The sequence below is a fragment of the Mustela lutreola genome, chromosome 14 (assembly GCF_030435805.1).
Source record: "Mustela lutreola isolate mMusLut2 chromosome 14, mMusLut2.pri, whole genome shotgun sequence".
Classification (NCBI taxonomy): domain Eukaryota; kingdom Metazoa; phylum Chordata; class Mammalia; order Carnivora; family Mustelidae; genus Mustela; species Mustela lutreola.
Genome location: NC_081303.1, coordinates 1,906,599 through 1,918,821, shown reverse-complemented (window position 1 = coordinate 1,918,821; position 12,223 = coordinate 1,906,599). Strand labels below are relative to the sequence as shown.

General features: G+C 40.5%; 1 protein-coding gene across 1 annotated transcript in view; it reads left to right on the top strand.

Annotated features, from left to right (window-relative positions):
• The window catches only part of F5 (coagulation factor V), a 67,012-nt gene that overhangs the window by 25,704 nt on the left and 29,085 nt on the right, over positions 1 to 12,223 (top strand). Inside the window, exons 5-8 of the mRNA XM_059146872.1 lie at positions 355 to 498; positions 4,126 to 4,347; positions 6,024 to 6,189; positions 10,782 to 10,959. Of these exons, the coding sequence (XP_059002855.1) occupies positions 355 to 498; positions 4,126 to 4,347; positions 6,024 to 6,189; positions 10,782 to 10,959 (710 nt within the window). The remainder of the gene's footprint in view (positions 1 to 354; positions 499 to 4,125; positions 4,348 to 6,023; positions 6,190 to 10,781; positions 10,960 to 12,223) is intronic.

The following is a 12,223-nucleotide window of genomic DNA, read 5'->3' as shown; positions in this document are numbered from 1 at the left end:
GATAGATAGATAAATATTTATGTCTTTCAGAGAGAGAGAGTGTGTGTGTGCGTGTGAGTTGGGGGAGAGGCAGACAGAGCGGGGAGAATCTCAGGCAGTCTCTGTGTCGAGTGTGGAGCCCAATGCGGGGCTTGATCTCTGGACCCTGAGATCCTGACCTGAGCCGACATCAGGAGTCAGCTGCTTAATCAACTGAGTTACCCAGGGGCCCCAAGATACTATTTATAAAAATAAGAACTTCTTAAAATTACCATCATGATTGACTTCTTGCCTTAAGTTTTTTGCTGTCTTTGAGTACCTAGCGAGAGTCTTCTGTCTGGGATGCTATTAAAAAGTATGTTCTTCCTTTCATAGGCGCCCTCACTGACAACGGGGTTCAGAAGATGTTTGACAAACAACATGTGCTGATGTTTGCTGTGTTTGATGAAAGCAAGAGCTGGAACCCGTCATCATCTTTAATGTACACAGTCAATGGCTATGTGAACGGAACAATGCCAGGTAACATGTGGCTGGATGCCATCCAGCCACAGCGGAGTCATCAGTGCCTTTGGTCCGTTGTGTTCCTTGAAGTCCTACAGAAGTTGACCAAACTCATACACACTATTTTTCTTTTCTTTTTTAAGATTCTTATTTGTTTATTTAACAGACAGAGATCACAAGTAGGCAGAGAGGCAGGCAGAGAGAGAGAGAGGGAGAACAGGCTTCCTGCTGAGCAGAGAGCCCGATGTGGGACTCGACCCCAGGATGCTGGGATCATGACCTGAGTCGAAGGCAGAGGCTTTAACCCACCGAGCCACCCAGGCGCCCCCGTACACACTATTTTTCAACTCCTGGTCAGAAAGATAATGTAATCCACTTAAGTGGGTCTCAAGATCCCATCATCTGTTCTTTGTTTTGTGTTGGGTGTAGGCTTTTTTTTTTTTTTTAAAGATTTTATTTATTTTTTTGGCAGACAGAGATCACAAGTAGGCAGAGAGGCAGGCAGAGAGAGAGAGGAGGAAGCAGGCTCCCCACCAAGCAGAGAGCCCGATGCGGGGCTCGTTTCCAGGACCCTGAGACCATGACCTGAGCCGAAGGCAGAGGCTCTAACCCACTGAGCCAACCAAGCACCCTTGGGAATTTTTTTTATGTTGACACTATTTTATTTGACCCAATATATCCAAAATGTTATCATTTTAAATTAGGATCAGTATAAAGTTATTTGTGAGATAGTTTACATTCTTTCTCTTTATAACACAAATCTCTGAAATTCAGCACACTTTACGCTGATAGTACACCTCATTCCATGTTCAGTAAGCGACAACCATCTCGGACATGTAGCTATAGACTTTGAACTAATGGTGTCTGAAAGGGTAACAGAAGCCCCCCAGGAGGGCGACTTAAGTATTTAAGAGGTCAAATATAGAGATGGAGCACATGTACAAATGCTGCCCTACTTGGACTCTTGATTCATGAGAGGCCTTGAGATCCAAGAAAGCATTTCTAGAACATTCTTCAGAAGAGTATATTGTTATCATTTGCCAAATTCATGGCTGTTCACTTGTCAAAGTATTATTTTGAGAAAAGATGCATATATGGAGAAATTTTTTTTTCTTTTCAAAAATTTTTATTTAAATTCAATTAACACGTAATGTATTATTGGTTTCAGAGGTCAGCGATTCATCAGTCTTCTATAGAGAAAGAGTGTGCAGCTAACGCACGGGATGTAGGGATGTGAGCAGGTTCCACCTTGCCCTGTGCCTCTAGGAAGACCTGCAAGATACAAGCTCAGTCTTTCCCTCAGTGAGTTCTGTGGTTCTTCTGCATGATGACCATGCCTTCCTCCACAGAGAAAGCCCTACAAAATACAAATTCAAGGTCGATCCCTAGCAGGAAGCATCAACAAAAAGAATGCAAGGAGTGGGGATGAGTAGATCAGGAGAAATACGCCACATACAAAAATACTAGGAGGTTTCAAAAGGCGATGGATGAGTGATGTCCAGTGGCGTGTAGGACATTCACTCTCTGTTTTCATGGAGACTCTTGTGGAAAAGGAAAATCATAGCAACTCTTAAGAGAAAAACAGGGGCTCCTGGGTGGCTCAGTTGGTTAAGCATCTGCCTTCGGCTCAGGTCATGATCCCAGGGTCCTGGGATCAAGCCCCGCATCAGGGAGCCTGCTTCTCTCTCCACCTCTGCCTGCCACTCTGCCTGCTCATGTGTGCGCTCACTCTCTGACCAATAAATAAATAAAACCTTTAAAAAGAGAGAGAGAGAAAGAAAAACAACAAAACTGACTCCCATCCAGACTTCTTCCATCTCTCTGATAGAAATAACTTAGAACCAAAGACCCTGAGGAAAAAGAACGGAAAAATGAAAACATTATTTTATTAAATAATTTCATACTTCATAACACTAAGCTTCTCAGAGGCCATTCTCTGTATTTGACAATCGCAACTGGCTTACTTCCTAAAGACAAAACTTGTCCAAGGTTGAGATCTGGACTTCATTTTTAAATTGTATTCTATTTCATTTGGCTCTCCCTTCCCACCTGGTTTAATACAGATGTACTCAGATGACTCTGGTTGCTACTCAGAGTCCCCAAAACTTCGTCAATTGACGTCTGTCTTAGGATCGGAGTCAAGCCTTGCTCATCTCTCTAGCTTGGTGTGGTCCTTGATAGTTAATTGTCTCAATGTGCCTATTTACAAAAACGGATTAGCCATCCATCCTTGGGCAGAGATTGTTAGGAAGTTTCTTACATATAAAAGACATTGCCAGTGCTATAATGCTTAGAGGGGAGTGGTCAAAGATACATTGTATCTGTGTCCTGGCAGAGTGAATCATTTCTGTAATTTCTGTATTTACATTTTATATTTCTCTAAATGTATAGAAGTCATACAAAAGCAAGTCCTATACAAAAAATTAATAACTTGATCAGGTCATAGAGTTTATGAATTTATAGTCAAAAAGAGTAGTTGGGACTTAAGAGAGGCAGGATAGGGGGCTGTCATTAGTAGAAACAGAAAAGTTAATGCTTCACAATTGCCTCATGGAGCAAGGTAAATCAAGTAAATATGACAAATGCTAATATAGATATGTTAAATGCTCAATCCAGTGTAAGAATTTCTTTGGAGTACATAAACACTTTCGTCAAAGCCTCCTACCTTCTAGCTTCTTGTTCTCACCCATGATTTAGGAATCCCCGCCAGGTTACAGTGGTCTCCTAAAAAATACAAGCTCGTCAGCCTCTCTGTAGGTAAGGGACTGATTCTCGGCTCCATAATGTAGTATCTAAGGGCTATGAATCTGAAATTCAAAACCCAAGCCAAGGATGGGGGCTAGGGTTGGAATCTCCCACCGAGCACATTAGCATTTCCCCAGTTACCGTGAGCGCAAAGAAGGAACGAAACTCAGCTTTTATTCTGTTTCCATTACTTCATCCATTCAGTGCTCCTCATGGCCTGGCATAGTGGAAATTTGTCCATTGCATTTAAGGAGAGTCTATACCCCACAGAGTAATTCACTGCATTGTCAGTTAAACAATCAACAGGTGGTTAAAGAAGCAATCAAGAATTCCTAAAGCCTCTTCACATCTTTCCCGTAGACAGAGCTTTGACCTCTGTCCAGCTGAGAGGATTAGACCCCTGAACTCAGCCTTACCTGATTAGACCTGATTAGAACCCTGAACTCAGCAGGTTCCGGTGACGCCTTCCGGCTGAGCACAAATTGATTCTAAAGAATGACCAATTGCCCAGGCTTTCAGACGGCTTTCCCAGTTTCAACAGTGAAAATCCTGCACCCTGGGAAACTCCTCAGTACCACGTAGACCAGGATGGTTGGTGACCTACGTGGTTCCCTCCTTGGCTTAATCCCTTAGCAATCAATCCTTGTCTTTCTGAGCTAACTTTGCTCATCTCCGGGCTCTGTTGTTGGCTCTCGAGCACCAGTCATTGCCGTGAGCTGTGATTGCTTGTTTGCCCAGCACTCTGATGTCCGTGCTGCCAGGGCAGGAGGCACAGCAGGAGGGTGGTCTGTACCCCCAGAAACAATGGCTGATGCACAGCAGGTGCTCAGTACGTACCTGGTGAGTGAGTTGTTCATTACAGAGCGCTGACTGCCTGTTGTTCCCCGCTTTCCCCCTCAGATATCACAGTTTGCGCCCATGACCAGGTTAGTTGGCATCTCATCGGAATGAGTTCTGGCCCAGAGCTGTTCTCCATTCATTTCAACGGCCAGGTCTTGGAGCAGAATCATCATAAGATCTCGGCTATCACCCTTGTCAGTGCTACATCCACTACTGCAAACATGACTATGAGCCCAGAGGGAAAGTGGATCATATCTTCTCTCGTCCCAAGACATTTTCAAGGTAAGAAATTCTTCCAACAGTTTTGCTTGTGAGTATAGGACCTTTCCAGCCCCAGCACAAATCCCCTCATTCTCCTTTGCCTTTTCAAGCCACCCATGCTCCAGACATAGGGCCTTCGTCCTGAGAACAGAATCCCATTATTCTGCGCTTAGACTTTAACACATGAGTTGGAATAGAGGAAGTGGAGGAATTGACAAAGATTTCCTAAAATGAGGCAAAAGCTGAAAAAGGGTCTACTTCCTCAAAAGGAGAAAAAGGGAAGGAAGTAAATGCATACATAGAGTTATTCTTCTTTGGGCTATTTAGTATTCAGCTAAAGAAAAAAACCTAAGTGCTAGAACAAATCAAACATCTGTAAATTTATGGAAGCACTAAGTTACAGAAAGCGCAAAAGATTGAACATGGAAAAATTATCTTTTATAAGAAGGTGGACACAAAGCCTGGCACAAAGATTAACCCGCTGGATGTATGTTGAATAGAAAAAGCATAGTATTTTACTAGCTAAGGAGTGGACTTTAAGGAACATGGGTAAGTTTTGGTGGGAAAAAGAGTCAGCCCAGGTTGTTACATGGTATCTTGTAAACAAAATAACTAATTGTTCTATTACACATTGTTGCTTGAAAACTGTTGGGAATACCCCTGAAACAAATAATACATTATATGTTAATAATAAATAAATAATGTGTAAATAAATAATAAAAATAATAAATAAAACTTTGGGGAAGAGGGTCTGTGTCAACAGAGACCAAAATGTAAGTAAGTGATATCACTACAGGAAATAATTTTCTTACCAAAACAATGTATGTAAAAGCCAGACACATAAGAAAGAGACACTTCAGTGGGATCATTTTGTTTTCTGTTTGCACTGAGCAGTCAAAATTATATTCAAAGTCATGAAATTGTCACAATACCCTCGGTAGAGTCCTCCATAATAATAAAACAACAACAGCAAAACTATCATCATTGACATTAAGCAATATGTATATTAACTTGTTTAATTCTTAACAATAATTTTATATAGTATGTGCTTGCATTATCTCCATTCTACAAATAAAGGGACAGATGATGGGAAAAATGAGAACTCAACAAGACTTAAGTCATAAGATTTTAAGGATCTGGAAATTACATTTTTTTTCCTCTGAAAGAAATGAAATCTTTCAGTGGGTAGAAGAATAAATGAAACAAGATGGGATTGGGAGGGAGACAAACCATAAGTGACTCTTAATCTCACAAAACAAACTGAGGGTTGCCGGGGGGAGGGGGTTGGGGAGAAGGGGGTGGGATTATGGACATTGGGGAGGGTATGTGATTTGGTGAGTGCTGTGAAGTGTGTAAACCTGGTGATTCACAGACCTGGGGATAAAAATATATGTATATAAAAAATATATGTTTATAAAAAATAAAAAAAAAAAAAAAAAAAAAAAAAAAAAAAAAAAAAGAAATGAAATCTTTTCATGTTTTTTCTTTAACCCATCTTCTCTTTCCTTTGCTTTTAATTCTTACCCCTTTCTCTATGGTACTGAAAGAGCTGCAGACCAAAATGTCCAGAAGTTGTCTGAGCAGCACTTTTGCTGTAATTACTTAAATCTTCCACAAATTTATTTAAAAGATAGACATTTGGATTGGCCGTAATTTCTTCTCTCAAATCTTTTCATTGCCTTTGTATTCTAATTCAGCTGGGATGCAGGCTCACATTGACATTAAAAACTGTGCGAAGAAAACCAGGAATCCTAAGAAACTAACTCGTGACCAGAGGCGGCACATGAAGAGGTGGGAATACTTCATTGCTGCGGAGGAAGTCATCTGGGACTACGCACCTGTAATACCAGTGAATATGGACAAGTGAGTTCTGGGGTTCTTACCACTGTGTGAAGGTTCAGGGGTCTTAGAAGCATGGGGTGAAATGCCATGAGTTGACTGCTCTCAGGGGTATGCATGCATTGGTTTCAGCTCTTTTTGTCCAAATCAATCTGGAATTACTCTAAACTCCCCATGGGAACTCAGCAGCATGAGAGTAGGAACAGTAGTAGTAGTAGTAGTAGTAACAATAATAGTAGTAGTAGTCGCAGCAGCAGCAACAGTAGTAGTAGTAACAGTAGTAGAAGGAGGGGGAGTAACAATAATAGTAGTAGTAGTAGCAGTAGCAGCAGCAGCAACAGCAGTAGTAGTAGTAGTAACAGTAGTAACAGTAGGAGTAGTAGTAGGAGTAGTAGTAGCAGCAGCAGCAACAGTCTTACTAGCAATAGCGCTACCCACTTGTTGGATGCTTGCTATGGCCAAGCACCATGTGAAACATTTACTATGAGTTTTACTTTAACTCTCCAAGTTAGAAACAGCTTTTATTTTATTCTGTAGATTAGAAAAGATGTCAGAGAGAGTAAGAAATTTGGAAATTCAAATAACCTTAACACTTGAAAAATACTCAAGTTCACTCACAATAAGAGAAGTGCAAATTAAACTCCACTGAGACATGATTTTCCAGCTCACAGACTCACAAAATCTGCTGACATAATCTCTTGGCTAGGCTGTAGGAGAAAGTGCTATCATACATTGTTGGTGGGACAATAATCTGATGCAGCCAGTCAAGAGGACGATTCGACAATAGGTATCGCCATTACAAACACACGTGCTCACGGTGATAAATGCGTGTGTCCTCGGACCCAGCAGTTGTACTCTGGGAATTTGCTATGTAGGTGTATCGTTCACATATGAAGTGATGTATGTACTGGATATTTACTGCTACACTGTGAGTAGTGGCAATGGTTTGAAAACAACCTGAAATGTCCTTCAGTAGGAAATGAGTTTAACAAATTATGACACATCCATATGATGGACTACTATGCATCTGTTTTCAAAAAAGGACGTAAACACTCCCTATATACTAGTATAAAAAGTTCTCCAAGTTATGTTATTAGATTAAGAGGTCAAGAGAAGTAAAAATGGCAGAAGAGGAGGTCCCCTGCCCATATCCCTCCACAGCAAGAGTGATTTGACAGCTATCCACAAACAGAAGTACTTCTGTGACAGCTTTGGGATCCAGGTAGATTTGAGAAATTGCAAGACCTTCCTAACAGAAGCCAAGACCAAGGAAGGATATTTTGAGAAGGCACGTCATGCTTAGATGGTAGATTCACTGATGGTGCTCCCAGCTAAAAACTTGGAAGCAACCTTGTCCCATTATGGACTCAGCTACTGCCCCACTTGACCTTGGTCTTGACACCAGCATCATTTGCCAAAGGACCCAGAAGTCACACCTGACCATGACCCTGAAGGGTGGCCTACAGAACTTGGATGGTGTATGTATCTTAAAGTGGCCCTGTAACCAGCTCCAGCCCTGGAATAGTCCTGCCAGCTCAGGGACTTTCAGGAAATCCCATCCATCCATGCCCCAGGAGGCTGGTCTGCAGACCTCGGTCCCACTGCAAATCTTGAAGCATCACTGTAACCCCGCTCCAGCTCTCCCAACTGCGGTCTTGCCCACCAAGGGATATACCCAATGACCTGATGGGAACCTTCTCAAGGACCAGATGGGAGCCACACCCATCAAAAAACCTAATAACAGCACTGCCATTTCCAGACTCCACTATAAACCTTGAAATAGCCACTACCCCAGCACTAGCTCTACTGACCAAGGTCCTAGAGACAGTTGTATCTGCCCAGAGACTAGACAGGATCCATGCCCGCCTGACCCCCTGGTAAAAGGCCCACTAACCACAGATGCCACTCTAGGTTCAGAAGCAGCCACATGACCTGGTTCCAGCTTCACTCAGCTGTGATCACAGAGGCAATCCCAGCAGCCCAGAGACTTGACAGGAGAAGGTCTTTACCTGACAAAATCAGTCAGTAAAGACCAGAAGAAGGTGTTTACTCCTTCAAATGTACATGAATACAAGGCTACACGAATCACAAAAAATCAGGCAAAAATGACACCATGAAAGGAAACTAATAAAGCTCAAATAACCAATGTGAAAGAAATCGAGATCTACAAATTGTCTGACAAAAATTCAAAAACAATTATCTTAAGTGAGGGACAAGAGGACAGGTAGGCAAAGAAATGAAATCAGGGGGATGCCTGGGTGGCTCAGTGGGTTAAAGCCTCTGCCTTCAGCTCAGGTCATGATCCCAGAGTCCTGGGATCGAGTCCCGCATCGGGCTCTCTGCTCAGCAGGGAGCCTGCTTCCTCTTCTCTCTGACTGCTTCTCTGCCTACTTGTGGTCTCTGTCTGTCAAATAAATAAATAAAATCTTAAAAAAAAAGAAAGAAAGAAATGAAATCAGGAAAACAATGCATGAATAAAATAAGTGTAACAAATAAATAAAAACCATAAAAAATAACCAGAGAACCTGGAACTGAAGGATATAATGACAGAATTTTAAAAATTCAGTAGAGAACTTCAGTAGCAGACTTGATCATGCAGAAGAAAGATTCAGCAAACTCAAAAATAGGTAATTTAAAATTATTCAGTTATAACGACAAAAAACGAGGTGGAGAATGGAAAAGAATAAAGCAAGCTCACATGACTTATATTTACCGTCCAATATATGCATTATGAGAGTCCCAAAAGGAGAATTAATGAAGGGGTAGAAAGCTTATACAAAGATAATGACTACAAATGGGATTCTTGATCTTGGAGTTGTGAGTTCAAGCCTCACATTGGATGCAGAGATTGTTAAAAATAAAATCTTAAAAAAATAATAAATTTTTTTAAATCAGCAAAGAATCTAAATTGACATTTTTCCAAAGAAGACATACAATTGGAAAATAGATATGTGAAAAGGTGTTCAACATCACTAGTTGTTAGGGAAATACAAATCATATCCACAATGAGATTATCACCTCACACCTGTGAGGAAGGCTACTACAAAAAAGTGGTAACCAGGGTTGGTGAGGGTGTGAAGAAAATGGAACTTTGTACAGTGTTGGTAAGAATATAAATTGGTGTGACCATTATGGAAAATAGTGAGAAGGCTCCTCCAAAAATTAAAAATAGAAGTACTGTATGATCCAGCAATTCCACTTCTGAATTATATCCAAGGGAAATGAAGTCAATATCTTAAAGAGGTATCTGCATTCCATGTCCACGGCAGCATTATTCACAATGGCTAAGATATGGAAACAACCTGAGCATCTGTTGATGGATGGATGGATAAAGAAAATATTACACACATGCAGGAATATCACTCAGTCTTAAAAAAGAAGAAAGCCTGCCATTCAAGACAATGTGGATGAACCTGTAGAAGATTGTGCTAAGACACGTTCCAGACACAAAATGACAAATGCTGCGTGAGGTGATGAAAGTGTTAATTAGCATAACTGTGTTAATCACATATACACATACATAAATCATCATGTTATACTTCTCAAATATATACAGCTGTCAAAATCACCTCAATGAGGCTGGGGAAATGCAAAAAAAAAAAAAAAAACAAACGTCAAGTTTCCTTTTCTTAAAGGGATGAGGGTATAAGAATATTTATATTTGCAAGTCACATTTCCATATTTATGCATAAAAATGCTCTGGAATGATACATATGAAATTAATGCAAGTGAATATCTAGAAAATACAGGGATGGTCAGGGAGGTGGGGTTGATGGGAAAAATATGTGAGTGAGAGCTTTCTTCTGTAATCAAAATCATGTGAATGTATTTGCTATTCAAAAAATTTGACTGAGAAAAAGAGCAAAAAAGGAACTTGCTCAAGATTATATAATACTATTTGATGGAACTGAGTAAGATTCCAGGGCTCTGGCAATAGTGTGTGCCTTTTATTGTGCAGAATATATGCAGAAAATGAGTAAATTCTATCACAGAACTTCTGTTTTTGCAAACTAAGGCAATAAAGAGGACCAAAAGGAAAAGTGGTTCTTGTTGCAGACCCAAGTCTTGTATCGAGTTGCTACAGAAGATGAGTGGAGATGGTTGCTTTTTAGTTGGCACTTGGATTGGATGGCTGATAGGAGGGTGAGCCCAACAGCACAGAACTCTGACTAATGAAGATAGTCAAAGCTTCCAGGTGTGGGGCATAACTTTTAGAGATCAAGAAATATCTGGGAAGTCAATAAAGTTACCATAAATTAAGTCATAACAAAGACTTGAGAAAAATTCACAGTACATCCTCTCCTTTCTTTTGGATAGACATTTTCCCAGAGACGTCTAAGGTCTTTATAGTGACCAGAGTGACAGGAGGTTCTAAGTAGCTGTTTCTAACCAGGCCTGCAACTTTGTCAGTGTTGCAGGAGACAAAGGTTTCTGGTTTTCCAGCTAAAGAGCAGATATTGGGACTTTGCAAACCACATTATGAATTTATTTTTAGAAAACTAGCATTTTTAGCTAATCCAAGAACAGAACTTCTAAACACAAGGAGTTTCAAAATCGTAAGGGGTCTTTACTTGAGCAGATGGTTTAATTTTTCTAAAAATTCATTTCACTTTAAGAAAATACAGATCTCTGCATTTGGATAATTTCTCAAACCAAATTGGAAAACATTATAAGAAGGTTGTCTACAAACAGTATCAAGATGAATCTTTCACTAAACGTATGGAGAATGATAATATCAAAGAAGACGGGATCTTGGGCCCGATTATCAGAGCCCAGGTCAGAGACACACTCAAAGTAAGTAACAGAAAAATAGAACCGTGGGAGAAATTAAATAGAAAAGACAGTTTATAAGCACTGGTTCTTTGTAGTAAAAAGAAAAATATGTCCATGTAGTTTTTAATTCAAATGCAACTTTAGTTTCTATGTAGTATTTGCTCTGATTTATAGCCTACCTCATAATACAAAGAATCTGCGACAATTTACCAAATTATAAAGGAATAAAACAAAGAGCCAATGTAATTGAGGTGAAGTGTGATATGGGGGCAAAGAAAATATAGCCATGGGTAAGTATACACATGCCATGTGCTGCTTTTTTTTTTTTTTTTAATATTTCTCACTTAATCTTTTTTTAAATTCTTTTATTAACATAGAATGTATTATTTGTTTCAGGGGTACAGGTCTGTGATTTGTCAGTCTTATACAATTCACAGCACACCGTATGCTTCTATAAGGTTTCCTACAAGTTTCGTCCAAAGTTTTCTAGCATCCAAGTAAAATATGTCAGGGCAAGATTCACAAAAGTCATAAACAAACATAATTCCCCTTGATACTGAGACCAGTTTCCCCCATGGATCCTTAAAAAGAGGATGCTGTATAATACAGCGGGTAGAGTCTGTGATAGCATCCCTACAAATGGTTTAATAAATAAGTTGCTGGGGCCCCTGGGTGGCTCAGTTGGTTGAGCATCCAACTCTAGACTTTGTCTCAGGTCCTGATCTCAGGGTCCTGAGATGGAGACTTGCCTCTAGCTACATGCTCGGCTGGGGGATCTGCTCGAGATCCTCTCTCCCCCTCTGCCCCTCCTGCACCACATGTCCACTCTCTCTCTCTCTCTGAAATGCATAAATAAATCTTAAGTAAATGAATGAGTGAATCAGTCACATAGCTTTGTAAAATAAATGTTTGTCATTATAGCTGAGAACAGAACAGTAAATCCAATTGAGTATAAACAAGTCACCATTGTGCTCTTGGTATGTAGTTCTCCCTTGGCTGGTCTCTGATGGGGATAAATTTAGACATGACTCAAGAGCACCGAGTGTTCTTCAGACAGCTCTCTTTAAAAATGTGCCCCATCATCGTGCTTTTGGTAGGAGCTGGGCAGCAAAGACGTGCAGACTGCAAACGTTGGCAAGATTCTAGAACGCAGGTCGTCTGCAGAGTAAGGGGGATCCAAATGCTTAGGCAGTCAACCAATGGAAGGCGAGAGAAGGTCCTCGCTTGAAGATTAAGGAGCATGGCTGGGGCCCCTGAGTAGATCCTGTTCCTCCCTTCACCCCTT